The sequence below is a fragment of the Amphiura filiformis genome, chromosome 3 (assembly GCF_039555335.1).
Source record: "Amphiura filiformis chromosome 3, Afil_fr2py, whole genome shotgun sequence".
Taxonomy (NCBI): domain Eukaryota; kingdom Metazoa; phylum Echinodermata; class Ophiuroidea; order Amphilepidida; family Amphiuridae; genus Amphiura; species Amphiura filiformis.
Window position 1 is genome coordinate 31,160,071 of NC_092630.1, and position 16,163 is coordinate 31,176,233.

The 16,163-nt window shown below is 37.9% G+C and overlaps 1 protein-coding gene across 1 annotated transcript in view; it reads right to left on the bottom strand.

Moving 5' to 3' along the window:
- Window positions 1-315: 315 nt before the first annotated feature.
- Window positions 316-16,163, bottom strand: part of LOC140148362 (major vault protein-like) — a 40,767-nt gene continuing 24,919 nt past the window's right edge. Inside the window, exons 19-26 of the mRNA XM_072170287.1 lie at window positions 11,987-12,046; window positions 11,330-11,408; window positions 9,836-9,975; window positions 8,917-9,017; window positions 8,362-8,542; window positions 7,077-7,268; window positions 4,582-4,662; window positions 316-1,800 (exon numbers count right to left, since the gene is read on the bottom strand). Coding sequence (XP_072026388.1) covers window positions 1,681-1,800; window positions 4,582-4,662; window positions 7,077-7,268; window positions 8,362-8,542; window positions 8,917-9,017; window positions 9,836-9,975; window positions 11,330-11,408; window positions 11,987-12,046 — 954 coding nt within the window. The 3' untranslated portion in view covers window positions 316-1,680. The remainder of the gene's footprint in view (window positions 1,801-4,581; window positions 4,663-7,076; window positions 7,269-8,361; window positions 8,543-8,916; window positions 9,018-9,835; window positions 9,976-11,329; window positions 11,409-11,986; window positions 12,047-16,163) is intronic.

Genomic DNA, 16,163 nt, shown 5'->3' on the forward strand with positions numbered 1-16,163 from the left:
AGTGAAAATATACATTATATAAGGCAAACTTTCCCTACAAGATGTTTAAATATATCTACTAGAAATAGTTTCTCTCATGATCTGAAATTGACACTACCAGTACCATCACTATCCTTATAACAGGAACTGCAACAACACCCACAGACCTATAGTTACAAACTATACAAATTAATAATTGGAAAACTAGTAACCTCACCTGAAAAAAACAAATCCACCAATCAGTGGCGTAACTAGGGTTGGTAGCGCCCGGGGCATGAAACAAAATTGGCCCCCCCGAGAATTTTTAATTCTTGGACAAATAAGGCCTACCACTAATTAATTTTGGTTACTAGAAGTTGAATATCGGTCTTAAAATGTTCTTTCAATTGATTTTGTGCTGAAATGCGCTTGACGCGTGCGAAAATTTTGACTTTCATCACTTGGAGGGGCGCAGAATCGATGCTGAATTGGTCAATTTGGCGCCCCCCTAACGGTAGCGCCCAGGGCATGTTGCCCCCCCTAGTTACCCCACTGCCACCAATTAATTCCACATGCTCTATGATTTGTTAGTGGTCATATTGGTAGTGTTACGTCATGTGAACAACAAAATGCTGCCCATGTTAAATATTTCTCTTCCTAAATCTATCTACTATGATTCCAGACAAATACAGCAGAATATTATCCTATTTTGCCACATGAAACCTAGCTTTAGCCTAATCCTTAAAGACCTATTCTGTGATCCCAGCCAAAGTGTTCAAAAATTATAATTTGGCAAAAAACGAAGAAAACAGCAGTATTGACAAAGTTGAAGTCCCATTCAAATACATGTAGCTAATTTAGATACTGTCAGTATATAAATTACAGATTCATGTAAATTCCTGATTTTGTCTTAAATACACGGCTTTCAGCTGAACCACTAGCAGGCTATGTTAACACATTTATGACAATGACAAAGGTACCAAAATCTGAATTTTGATGATTTTTACGATTGTCCGGATGAGCAAATCACTTATTTCAGGTTATGCATTGTGGAAAAAACATTTTCTATTCCCTTTTATAACAATTATCAAACTTAATATAAAATATTAACATTATGAGCAAACTCTTAGCCCATACTCAAGATTTTGAATGCTAATAGACTTGTGTCAACAAGGATAATATTTTTTAAATAAAAAAAAACAACTGTTTAATATATCTGGTATCAGGAGCAGACCCTTTCATTTTACCTAGTAGCACACCCCAGTCTCCCAGCCGTATTCCAGCCTTCTTATGCTAGTACTTGCCAGTGTTGCCAAAACTTTTCAGCGTCAAGGCGCGGCGCATTTTTAAGCTTCCAAAAAAAGCACCCAATACCGGATATTTGGGCTGATTTATCAGAATTTAGAATGCAAATCACCCAATTGGGCGGAAAAGCACTTGACTTTAAAACTTCCGGTACTTACTGGGAAGTTACCGACCGATCAATAAATGGTCACAAAACCCATTGTAATTGCAATTTGGAGCTTTTGAGACTCAAAACCTTTATAAATCGGCTAAATTGAAAGGAAAATACATCAAATTACTGCCGCGCCCTGACACAGGCAAAAGTAGCCCAATTTTAGGCAAGTAGCGGCACGCTTTTTTGAGTAGCGGCAAGTGATCGCCAAGTAGCCCAATTGTGCGCCTAAGGCGCGGCATTGGCATCACTGGTACTTGCATACATTACTTAGCATAAGCAGATATATCACCCACCAAACCACCTGCTGTCTGTATTAAGTTGAAAGGATTATTGCCATCCATGATTATAGTTGTCTCAATGCCAAGACTTTCAAGTAGCTCAACCTATCAAAAGAAAAGAAAACAGTTTTGTGTCAATTGAAAACCTGTTCACTGATATACAAAGTGGTCCAAATACCTTGTTACACATTTTCAAAGGTTAGTTTCTCATAGTTTTTTATACATGTATAGTTTGAAAGTCTATTTCAAAATATTTTTACATATTATCAATTAACATCTTTTGTACCGTTTGACTTAAAATGGACGCCAATTCAATAATTCACGAGCAGGGTTTTCTTTAACGCACAAAACACACGTATTTACGCTTTCAGGCACTTTTCTGACTCCTTCAAATCCCTAGTTCCAAAGTCCAATGCGTACAAAATCTTGAAAACGTACGCGTTCAGATATTGCAAGAGAAATAGAAAAAAATTGAATAGAGAAACACCTGATATTGTGTATTTATTCTCGGCTTTTGGCATAGGACCTATACTCCCGATATGTAGGACAACGAAAGGCTTTATGGACCGGCATTTCACAATTTTCGGCTTTTCAACTGTTCAAATTTAAATTTTACACAGTAATAGTGCCAAAATGGTCCACCAAATCGCTTCAATTAGGTATACATTTCGCAAAATTTTCCAAGTTCTAAGGGGGTACATCACCCTGCGTAGTTGATAAACAAATGGCCACTTTCACTTCTGCTTTCGACATTTGCCAATTTATGTTTAACACAATTTATAGGCCTACCATAATAGGGAAAACTTGCCGTCCACGAAAGACTCCATGGACTGCTCATTTCACAAATGTTCGGCTTTTTAAAACTAATTGTACACATTAATATTGCCAAAATGATCCACCAAATTGCTTCAATTGGGTCTTCATTTTGCAAAAGTTTCTTACTTCTCAGGGGGCATCTTTAAATATTATTATTTTCTTCTAAAATTGCCCCCACCCCCTTCTGACTGCTCTAGATCCGCCACTGCTCCAAACAGTGGCGTAGATTTCTTTTTGACTCGGGGTGGGGGGGTGTGTCTTGAAGTATAGTGAATCCAGCACCTTTTGGAGAAAGAATAAGTTTATGGTACAACAAATTTTGCCATTTTGAAGCTTAACTGTTGAAATATGTTGCAAAAGTGGAATAAATTCGCGAGAAGCGCGCAAAAATGTGCAGAAACAAACATACAGGCGTCAACATTGGGATCCCCCTGGCAAAATATTGGGGGAGATCCCCCCACCACCCCAATCCGGATATGGCTCCAAAAACACACATATTGTTAAAAATGTTTTCAAAAATAATATTATAAAAATACCCCTTGGGCAATGTTTTTGACTCCTTCAGAGGAAAAATTCACAATTGAAAGGGTCAAAAAAATTTGAAAATACCCCTTCAGTAAAATGCTTAAAGAAAACCCTGTTCATGAGTGCCTATTCCCAATTATTAACATAATCTTAAAGGAGGATTTCGTGATCCTAGCATCCTCTTTTTATGACATTTTTAGTAGATATCCACAAAAAAAGCTTATTCCCAAAATTTCAGTTGATTTCGATTTTGCGTTTACGAGTTATGCATGATTATGTGTATTGCACTGCTCCATAGGCCACTGTTGTAATTTTGCTCTGGTATACCAGAACGAAATTCAAATTTGACTATATTTTTGCTAAACGAATTAATCTGCAAGAAATTTTTGGTACATAAACATTATATAGCCAGAGGTTTCCAGTGGTATAAAATTCTCAACTTTTTTTGAAAAAGTGGGGGGATGAGGCTGTGGATCACAAAATGCCCTTTTAAAAAGCATTTTAACAGATCCTTCTTTCTATCTAACTATGAAAAATTACTCTTTGAAAGTGTGTAACTACACTTTTGGACCACCCTATTTTATTCACAATTTGGGTTTTAACCCTAGTAAATGTTTGAATTTAAATTGGCTGGCATTTTTCTACAATAGTTCCATCAGGGTGCAAGCGTGTTTCTGCAAAGACTTGAAGCAAAGACAATCAATTGAAGTTGACTATACTGTTGTTCACCTTGAGATTTGTATACTAGTGACTGCACATTTTAGGTTGTATAACTTTCAAACTTGCACACCGTTTTAGGAATCACAGCATAATATGTTGTGTGTAGAGACAGCAAAATCGGAAAGATTTTTTACATATGTGACTGAACACTACGAATCAGCCGTAAAGTCGGCCCACGGTCAATTTTGTTTTATTTTGTGTTTAGAAAATATATATCATAAGCTTTAAACTAGTATATCATTTGACTTCAAACGATATCCAGAAGCAGGGTTATGTTTTGTTGAACTCTGCTCCTTCAATAAAATGCTCTCCTTTCAGTTCTATGTGTGTCTCTTTTTCCACCTTGCTGGTAATCAAGTCATAAATGGTGGTCATTTCAAATCATCCCCAAGTCAACGAGGTTCAGGAATGTCCTCTCATTATTATTGTTGGTTATACATACCTAGACAAAATACAATACAATTGTAACCCACCACTTGAACAGGATTTAGCCAAAGCAAACACAGACTAGAGCTATTTACTGATTCTATATGTAGAAGATTTAATATTATCCTCTTCAGCAATAGGATTATTGATTGGTTTAAACGCTATCAAATGAGAAACATGTCGCGCCTAATTGAGACACCTACATTTTGTATGAATACGACCTTCACACATATTTTGCACTGTATCTCAGAATACAATTTGCCGAGTTTACGGCTCATCTTGAGGTGACAAGTAGTATAGTTATATTAGATGACCTAAGATATTTACGACACATATGATATTACAAGTGATACTGTCATCTATCTGCATGCTTTCATATGTGTACTGACAGAAGCATACCTGCATTTTAGGTCCAGATACAGCAATAGCATTGAGTGTGTCAGTACCAAGAGTTTTCACTATCTCGTTAAACTTAGTGCCCTGTGTAAAGATAAAATAAGCAAAGATATATAGTCAAGGATTGGAACAACACAAGAAATGAATTTCAAGTGGTGGTATACTTCTCTACTAAATTGTTGCATGAATTAGGCACATATGGAACTTTCCTACTATTCATGAAGTTGCATTCCTTTGTGTAAAAGAGTTAGAGAATAAAAGATAGGATTTTGTCTTTTGCCTATCCAATATCGTGTCATAATGGATGGGCTGGCCAATATTAGTGGATGCCAGCGCAGCCGGTATCCACTACGATAAAAATATTGGCCACCCCATCCATTATGACACGATATTGATAGGCAAAAGACAAAATCTATCTTTTATTCTCATTCTTATTCAGTTTTAATGTAATTTTTGCCAGAAAAACTGCCTTTTTTCAGAAAAAAATAAAGTTACGTTTGTGAGGACATCCCTGTTGTTTTAAATGAACGAAACCATCACGAACATCTAAGCCGCCGAATCACGTTCTTAGTTCTTGCACGGTATTACGTGAACGCATTATCGCGCGATCATTGAGGAGCAACAAGCGTGCCGCCGTTGCGTGGCGGCGACGCCTGACTAATATCACTATCAACTATTGTGAGATATTATACACCGAAAACCAATCAAATTACGTGAATTCTTAACAAGACGCACCCATTGAATAAGAAGGCTCAATGCTATGATGGAGAGCAGATATACATAAAATTAGAAGACAATTCTTTACCTCTTTGTTTTACCAATACCTTCTCTAGATTTTGATTTTGATTTGATTTGTTCTGGTTCGGACAACCCTGGATAACCCAAGAAAGCCTCTATTGAAGCTTATTTCCATTGGGGTCCATTTGAACACCGGGACAGGTTGGGAACAGTCGGAGGTTAACACCCTACTCTTTTCGAAACTGGCTGCGAAATACATGTACAGGTATGGCACTCTGCACACAGGACCGACGGCTTAACGTCCCCTCCGAAAGACGGAGTACTTTCATGATTCATTTACCCAATTCTAAATGAACCATGGGGAGAGCGGAAGTCTGAATTTAATCTACAGAAGTTGCCAATTAATTTCAGACTTTTTTTTCCAAGTCAATATCCCAGCAAATTGCCACCGTCGGGAATTGAACCCGGGACCTCATGCACTAACCATTAGACCACGCTCTCCCTCTAGTTTCCCTCTGTTACTGCTTTGCTTTCCCCTTCTTATAATATAATACCGGTACTTTCCAGTGTCCATCTGTCTTTCTCAAGAGACCTTTTCAGGAGAACTTTAACTAAAAACACCAATCATGTACAAATCAAAACAATTTCAGCCAACCAATTTCTGGCAATTTGAATGTGTTTGTTTATTTGTTTGTTTTATTTCTTCTTTAACCTGGGACACTCAATCCGTTAAAAACACAATTAATCATCTGTTTTTCCTTGAGGCCTAGGTATGTGACCATGCAGTGGACACCGCTTTCAATATGCTGCATCAAGAGCAACACTGTACATAATTGGTGTGTGCACTCATCAAACACCCTGTTACCATGATGTGATTGGTTGTGTGTTTTTGCTTCCTGCACATGGAATCTTTATGAACTAATTGTTTAAAGATTTCCGATAAGCTGTTGAAAGGTATCAGGACAGAACCTGAATAAAGTACATGTCTGAGAAATACACACAATATTATACTACATAGTCATACTATTGCTGTTTACTCTTTAGGCCAAAAAAAAAAGGTTTGTCTCAAAGATCGCGCGCGCATTTGTAAAATCGTGAGATTTGGAAAAAAAGAAATGCAGAATTTTTTTTTATTTCAATTTTTTTTTTTTTTTTTAGTTTTTCCAGAAAAATTCGGCAAAAATCAGATTTTTTTCTCCAAATACCATGAAAAAATTCGGGAATAAAAAAATAAAATAAAAAAATCGTATTTCGCATTTGTTTTCAAACCACTCGTGAGCTTTGAGACAAACCATTATTTTTTTTGCCTTATCAGGAGTTCTCAATTGCATTTGCACACGGGCCATGAACGGCCAAATTCATCAGAAAGATCTGTGTTTGAGGGCGAAATACCTTGTTTTGCTATTCAAGGTTCAACCACAATTGATCAACAGGCCAAATCTTGCCTGCAGGCTGCCTATTGAGAATTAGGGGTTCATTAATATATGTTCATTACTAAACGGTTGTTTATACCCGAGGGGCCGCTACCCCGTTCATACATACCAGAACATTTTGTGATTCTTATTTCATCAAAATAATAACAAAAAATTACAAGTAACATTATTAAAAATCATGATTTTCCTTCATTTTTCCTATCCGGCGATCGCACATCCGGGACACCGGGCATAAACGCTGTTTATGCCCGGCTCTCGACCAATCATGTGCGCCGTTACATAGCGTGTATGTATGAACTCCTGCTCTATATCAACAAATACAATTACCTCAATATCAGAAAGCTGTTGTGCCCTAGATATCTCCAGGTGGTTTGACTCTTTGACGTAAGCCAACTCATTGTGTCTCATATCAGACTGAATCTCAAGCTCGCTTGTATGCATGATTTCCTCTGCTTGTGCTTTCAAACGGGCATTCTCTATAGCACTCTGACCCTCTATCAGCAACCTTTCTGCAGTAGCCTATATATAATAAGAACAATATCTATGTTTGAATATATGATATACAGCACAAGGCATTTTTTATGAGCCCTCGCACTATGAGGGATCATGTGCAAATGTGCTTACTATCATAGAATTGATGATTTTAGATGTGGACATGCAAAGCATCTCAACTATTCACATGGGCATTATCACTAAGGTACTAGTAAGAAATGGTAATATACCAATGTTGTGATTTTGATGATGATAAAGAAATATTCAACTAAACATTTCATTTTCTCTTGCCATGTATTTACAAAAAACCATGCTGTTAAGCACTGATATTGTGATGAATTGATTCATCGCTTTTTGCTCATCATTCCATTGGACTACAACTACAGTCCATTTGGCTTCCTCAAGTGTAACATCAGTGCGTGCTTCATTGCGCGTAGTATTAAATAGCACATGTTGACTCCGGGGGGGGGGAGGGCACTTCAATATGAAATGGATATAGGTGTAGGGCTGGCACTTTCGCAGTAAGGGGCATTCGTTGAGAGCAAAATGTAAAAAATATGGGGTCATTGGGTGAGAGCATGATTTTTGGCATTCGGTGAGAGCAAAATGTAAAAAATATGGGGTCATTGGGTGAGAACATGACCCTTTTTTTTATGGAATCTTTGGGTGAGAGCCAAAACAGCGCCACAGAAACCTCGAAAATCAAATTTCTAGTTCTAAATGGCCTCAAATTTCTTTGTTTTTCAAAATAAGTAACAAAATCAGTGATAAATGAAAGTTGCTGTTCAAATTGAACTTGTAAGGGTCTTTGGGTGAGAGATCAAATGGAAAAATAGGGGGTCTTCGGGTGACAGAGCATGTGTTCGTAAAAAACTATGGGGTCTTTGGGTGACAGCGACGCTGAAAAAGAGGGTCTTAACAGCCCTACATACGCGTCACCTCCAAAGTGGGAGTGCCCCCCCGGGGTTGATTCAAAACTGGTGTGTTTGTTCACACATGCGATCCAAGGTGGTACATCAGTACCTACAAAGTAACTCCGACAAAGTACTGATGTCACTCGCTCGTGGAAACCAAATGGACTATATAGTATTAGAAATTGCCTTCATGGAATATATAATACCTGTGCCTCAGCCTTGGCTTGACCTGACGACTCCACCGCTGCCGCTTCAGCTTGTAACTCAAACAATTTGGTCCTTGCTTTTTCATTTTCTTTCTCATTCACTAGTTTCTGCCTCTCCAAGAGGCCAAATGCTTGCTGTTCCTTTCTCTTGGCATCATGAACTGCTGCTCTCTCAACAGAACTATTAAAGAAAAGGTTGGCATGATAGTATAAGGGGGTTTCAAAGTAAAACTTTGATAGAGTTATCATTTAATGAAAACAAATTTCATGGGTTTTACTAATGTGAAATAGGAATGTGTGTCCATATGTGTATGAGAGAAAGAGAGATAGAGAGAGAAAACATGCAGTTACAATTAACTCATTGTGGTTGTAGTCTTTTATTTTACACACATCCATGCCTCATACAGGCCAAATGCCCTTAAAAATATGGGATGTCCCCTGGATTTCTTGCAGGGCCATCAACATTTTGTACAAAACATACCCTTGAAAGACCATGATATTTTTGAGGTCTGTATAAGTAATTACAATGATTTTGTTAGCTGGCGTGTTACCTACTTTGTGGCAATTTCAATAGCCATTTGTACTGACTTGAGTAAGCTATCCTTCATGGTTAGGTCAACTGGCTCTATGCCTTGCACATCAACATTTGTGATAACCTACAAAATGATAATACAAAAGATTTATTTGACATTTGTTTGCTATGAATGAAATCTAGCTCCACTGAAACTAGAGCCCTGAGGGACAACCTGAAAATTCAAAATACCCGATTCAGCCCAACAGCAGATCGGATTAAAACAATTTCATAATTTATGCGTCATCATGGATCAGGGATATATCAAAGGTTGGAATGTATTCTCTTGACCATGTATACCACTCACTGATTAAGCACACATCACATCGTAGGAACGAGACTACCAGTTCCCGCAGGAGATGCAGTGAGCCTGTATAAAGCACCTGTGATCAAGATGGCATATCCTGCAATCGAAAGCTAAGAAACATGAGTTTTAAATCTTTGGATTTGTCTACCAAAAATTGAATAATAAGTTGTCAATTCTTGTTTGCAATATACATTAATTATAGGTTAATGAACGTGTATTACTTGTTGGGAGAGAAATTAGACAAAATAATGCACGCGTGCTGATGTTGATGCATCTAATGCACGAGCCCGAACCTATTTCATACACGAGAAGAAAGAAAAATGTGTGATTTTTCTGTTTTTATAACGAATTATCACTAAATATGTTGGAAAATAGAAAGAAATATAAATGCATCAACCTGCCCGAAAAATGAATCAATCCGACGCGACGTGAACGCGCGCGAAACACTGCGCGTAGTACGCGGAGTGCACAATATACACAATCAATGCATATTTCGCATTTTTCTAACGTTTGCTCTGATTGGATCTCGCTATCAAAGAGTGTATGAAACCTTGACAGACTAATACATGTAATTAATCAAACAAAATGATACTTGCCAGTTGGTTAGAAAATTTCAATCTGTCTTTGACTTTGCCATCGTCTGTTGCGCCAAATACAGCTACTTTGAGAAGCTCCATGGAGTGCTTATGAAACTCATCAAACTTGACTCGAGACACAGCTCCGCGTATTCGACTACCTGTTAGAAAAGATAGAAAATAATGGACATTTTCAAGTATAGGTGATCAAACCCCATCCATCTTATATCTACCAGATTCACTGAGTATAGCCACCACTTGTACATGGTTCAAATTCTTAAACACTTGAGAAAGTTCCTGCAATCTTTTTGGTTCTTACCTGTGTGATATTACATGATATAACACAGTTCAGTGCATGTGAGTCGAAGTGAAACATGTACGGACTATTTGAACCAATCAGAGGCATAGCAACAACGGGACTGATCAATTCTAAACCCTAGGTAATTCCTTGTAAAATGTAGGATTTAATTTATTAAAATTCTGTACACTTTTGCTTATTATTTTTATTTGAATTGAAGTATTTAATAATGAGAATAAAGGTATTGTTTTTAGTCACTGTCATGCATCTATCATCTCATATAACACAGGCAACATCATTATTTTTGGCGTGAAACAACTCGGCTTAAAATAATGATGTCGCCTGTGTTATATGAGACGATAGATGCACGACAGCTGCTAAAAACAATACCCTTATTCTCTAAATATAAGAATAAATATGATAAGGTGTCTTAGCTGTATACAGGGGCAGCATATTCAGTCTTTTAGGTTTAGTTATGTGTAACAAATTTCAGAAATTTATTTAATACAAAAGGAGTACTGTTTCAAAATTTTCTCCAAAATATGTGGAAAGTGCTCATTTTCATTGTTTCTTAGCAAAATTTTTTCACAATACTTCCAGAAGTTATCATGAAAGTTCATCTTTTTTGGTGATCAAATAAATGGAAGAATTGGACTTTTGTTCACAACACATAAAGTTGCTCACCTTACATTTTCGGTTATTTACACTACAACCTACAACTTAGCAAGAGTCTACGATCCAGTTCTGACGTCACAAGTCAAAGAGTCCGGCGTCAAATCGATCAACGAAGGTTGTAGTGTAAACAACCGAAAATGTAAGGTGAACAACTTTATGTGTTGTAAACAAAAGTTCAATTCTTCATTTACTTCAAGTTGTCAAATGAATTCAAATCACTCCTTCAATGAACAATCAGTGGGTGCGCAAGGGGGGGGCAGGGGGCAACAGCCCCCACTTTGTTGGTCATTCGGGGAAATCAGTCATTTTCGGGGAAATCAGTCATTTTCGGGAAATCAGTCATTTTCGGGGAAATCAGTCATTTCTTACATCTTACACTTCTAATCAGACTCCATTCAGGGGAACTGAACAACCTGCCCCCCCCCCACTTTCAATGTGCTGCGCACGCCACTGTGAACAATGTTAGATCAGTGTTAATAATCCAAAACCATGACCAATAACTTTTGTGTAATGTTTTTAATGGTACTGAGATAGCCACTTACCAACTTCCCTGCATGCATGCCCTATGAAATCAGGCACAGAGAATATAGCCTCCTCCCCTGCTTTGTCTCCTGGCTCAACCTATTGGTAGAAACATAAATAGATACAAACAAATATTTATAATAAGAGTCTAGGGATGGTGGCAGCAGAATTTTGGATAAATCCATATAAGTGATTTTTATCAAAACTAAAATTTTGTGCTAGAAATTTGTTTATATTAGCTTATTTCGCGGAGACATGATGGAGTCCTGATCAGGGCTGTCAACTCGCACACTATTTTAGCATGAGACTCATGCATACAGACACTCTCTCACGCTCTCAGGGCAAGGTAGTAAAATCTCACATATCGTCAAAATATATTGTTGTCCTCATCCCCTCCCACTTTTTTTAGATCCTCAAGCGCCCTGGGCCAAAAATGAACACTTGTTGTCAGCAAACAATAATACAGTCCCAGTACGCCACTATTCTACAGTATCTCACGCCAAACAATTCCAAAAAGTTGATATGAATATAAAGATAAGGTAACTAATTGCAAGTGAACAATTTCACTGTCAGCCTTTGAGTCAAAAACAAAATCTTACTCCAATCTCAAATGGCCACTGTTCTGAAACTGACTTAAAACTTATATCCCTAATTCAAGCATAACAGAAATCACTCACCTCAAAGTGATTGTTGAAAGCCATTCTTATTTTCAGTCTGGCATGGTCTGATGTTTCCACCTGAAATGTCAACAACACTATAAGTAATTTCACATTCATTTAGAGTGACCTTTTTTTAAGACAGGACGCTATTAGCCCCTGAAGGGCCCATTAAAGGCCCTTTCAGTGATTTCACAGGAACATTAAAAAAAATGGAAATTTGTCAGAGTTGCTTAGAAATAAAGAATAAGTCTACAGAATTTCAATAAACCACTTTTCCCTGAATACATCGACAAATTAGTCAAAAACAGAAGTTTTAGAAAGGTTTTCTACTTCAACTCTGAGAAAATCGAGATTTTCGTACAGTGCGCCACCAATCGACTGGAAAAACTTCCTAGTCCAGTGTTTCTAACACGGGGAAGTAGAGTCTAAATTGATTTAAAACAGACGCTTTTAAGCTACAATTTTGTAGTAGAAAACAAAATAAGCAATTAAAGGTCACCGAGGCAAACTAACGGTCAATTCAAATATGAAAAAAAGTTAAAATTGTGTATTTTGTTTAAAATAGTAGCTACTGATGTAATAAGTAGTAGAAACAATACGCAACGCGTGTTGGTACGTGGAGAGTGAGCTTCTTTCGATCTCGAGTCGGACTTTTTGTACTGTCAGTATCAAAAGTCCAGAATCATGCAAATGCTTTATTTTGTCTAAAATACACGGCTTTCGACCGAACCACTAGCAGGCTATGTTAGCACATCTATGCCAATTACAAAGGTACCAAAATCTGAATTTTGATGATTTTTACGATCGTCCGGATGAGCAAATCACTGAATGGGCCTTTAAGTGATCTATTGCTCAGTTAGGAAGAAATTAATAATATTAATGTTATTTCACACAATGGTTGAGGTCCAATGCTTTTTAACCATTTTCAAAACCTCAAAAATAACTTATTTATTATAACAGGATAATTTCTACAATAATGGAATTGCTACATAAAAGCCAGCTTTGTAATGATTTGCATAGTCCTTTTTGGCTCTTAGCGGAGCTAGTGAGCCTTAGTCATTGTAGTCAGTGAGGACTGTATTTTTGCTACAAATTTTGGCCACTTGCGTTCTTGCTTTTTATGCTAAGGTTTCTTTTGTTAATGATATTTGGCTTTGAAATTACATTCCAAGGTTTGCTTAGTTATTTAGCAATCGATTGCACTCCTTTAGAAGTGAATTTGGGGTGGGGAAAGTACTTATTTTGAAGTGAGAAAAGTCAAAAGTCGTCATGAGAAACAAGTCATTTCTATCGTTTTGCTTGGTTCCCTGTATGCGCTAGAGATTATTTTGGTCTGAGTAATTTAAGTTGTGAGATCATGGCGGGAATTGACGGATTGCACTATTTTTCTTTGGGAAAGTGACCTTTTATCATGAATTTTTGCGGTGATCTCACATGGATAGAAACGTGATTGGATGATTCCTTTGTCCAGATTGTTTATTGAGTTCTCGGGAGTTTTGTTACCATGGGACAACACTTCAAAATATTTAGAGACCAGCGGCGTAGTAATTTAATTAAATGAACGCTAAATAACCAGGGTTGCCAAAAAATTCAGCCCGAATCGCAGGTCAAATAATCGAAAAAGTCGCCCAATTTTTTCTTTTACCCTTTGTATTCTATGGGGCAGGAAATTGTCCCGGGAAAATCTTCAAAAGTCGCCTAATTGGGTTACCAAATCGCTGGTTTGACAACCCTGAAAACAACGTCTCGACAGCGAAGGTCACATCTGGCTATTCATTATCATTGTTTGTCTGGCACGCTTTCTACAGCGTGGGTTGGGAATTCTGAAAATCTGTAAAAATTACAATTTTGCGGAATATAGGGTGGGTTTCTAAAAAGCGTGTGAGCAATATATAATTATAAAGCGTAGGGGTAACGCTACCAATTGAAAAAAAAATATAATAAAGTAATTTGATGATCTGTTGAAAAACATTCATATTTTCTTCATAAATCTGGAAAGAAAATGTCAAAAATTAATTTGCTGATGTTTTCAATTCATACGACGTCACCTGTAGTAGAATCGACGCCGTGAGTTTTATGAATGAATATAATTTTCAGTCTCTACATCAGCCGCTTTGGCCGCTTTCGCTCACACTAGAAGTGGAGCGATCCGAACCACAGCGGCCGTGTAGAGAGTATAGACTGACGTATTCATGTATTCAGGATCTCACAGGTATCTCAGCCTTTTGCCCATTTGCCCATGTGTTACTTTATGATAAACAATCTAAAGTCGTATCTTTTCGATGCAGTTGCAGTGATGCAGTTTTGCCAACATTTAATATGTCGCAAATGTTTCAGATGAATAAGAAAATCATGAGTGTTTGATAGATGAGGATAAATTCTGCATCAATTCGGATTCTGAAATGGATTGATGGCGCAGATAATGATAAAATGGACCCGGAAGTGACTGTATGAAACGCCGATGTTCAGTCTTCCGAATTTGATAAAGTAATGCTGTAAACAATCTAAAGTCGTATCTTTTCGAAAGATGATTGCAGTTTTGCCAATATTATGTCGCAAATGTTTCAGATGAATAAGAAAATCACGAGTGTTTGATAGATGAGGATAAATTCTGCATCAATTTGGATTCTGAAATGGATTGATGGCGCAGATAGTGATAAAATGGACCCGGAAGTGACTGTATAAAGCGGCGATAGCGCCGATGTTCAGTCTTCGAATTTGATAAAGTAATGCTGTAAGCTTTGGTCACAAACACTGCATAAGGGTGGGGGTTCAATTTTTGATAAAAAGTGGGGAAATATAAATGGAGGGGTTTGACCCCTGACAAGCGCTCGAAATTTGTAGCTGCTACAACTGATCATCACTATTTAATTCACTAGAATCTGTTTGTTTGTCTGTGTCTGCCTCTTCTCTAGAGACTAGTGTAGTAGTAGCTCGTTCACGTAGTGATTCCGTTGTCCCACTGGCCTACAAAACTTAGATTGCATGGCGATCGGAGTGTTATCATCAGAGCACTAGCATAGTAGGGGAAGCATGTTCCTCAAACTTGGTGGGTGGATGCATCTTTAGTACAACAAGTCACACATACAATATTTTCTCAATTCGAATTTTATCCTTTCTGGGTATGACTGATTTTGTTACCGTAAAATTTGTGTCAATTCGATATCACATAATAGTACCGTACACTATAAATGCACCACATTTTGTAGGCTCCAATTGCTGATTACATAAATGAGAACAACTGGTAACCAGCGGCACTGTGCAGTACCGGTCTGTTATTCAATTGCGTTGTGTGTGGGATATGTGTATTTTATGTGTAAAATGCCTATGCGGCGCGGTGATCCACCCAAAAAAACAAAATCATCGTATAGATCCCTGGTACTAGGTGCATCTTGACCCCAGCATAAGTTTGTATTGGTTAGTGGGTCAAGGTCACCTGAGGTCATCCAGGGGTCATCTGAGGTCAAATTTGCAAAAACTGTTGTAGGGGCATGAAACCGTGGGTACAGTCAACATTTGGAGTCAAATTTCGGGAAGGTCATCCGGGGTCACCCAGGGGTCATCTGAGGTCAAATTACTAAAAACTCGTATGGGCATGAAACTTGGTGGGTACAGTCAACATTTAAAGTCAAATTTTGGGAAGATACTAAAAATTGTCGTATGGGCATGAAACTAGGTGGGTACAGTCAACATTTGGAGTCAAATTTTGGGAAGGTCATTTTGAGGTCATCCGGGGTCACCTGAGGTCAAATTACTAAAACTGTCGTATGGACATGAAACTTGGTGGGTACAGTCAACATTTGGAATCAACATTTTGGGAAGGTCATTTTGGGGTCACCCAGGGGTCATCTGAGGTCATATTACTAAAAACTGTTGTATGAACATGAAACTGGATACAGTCAACATTTGGAGCCAAATTTTGTGGGGTCGCATGTTCCTCGAACTTGGTGGGTGCATCTTGACCCCAGGCAGAACAAGTTTGTATTGGTTAGTGGGTCAAGGTCACCTGAGGTCATCCAGGGTCATCTGAGGTCAAATTAGCAAAAACTGTCATATGGGCATGAAACTTGGTGGGTACAGTCAACATTTGGAGTCAAATTTTTGGAAGGTCATTTCAGGGTCAACCGGTGTCACCCAGGGGTCATCTGAGGTAAAATTGCTAAAAATGTTGTATGGGCATTGGTGGGCACGGCCA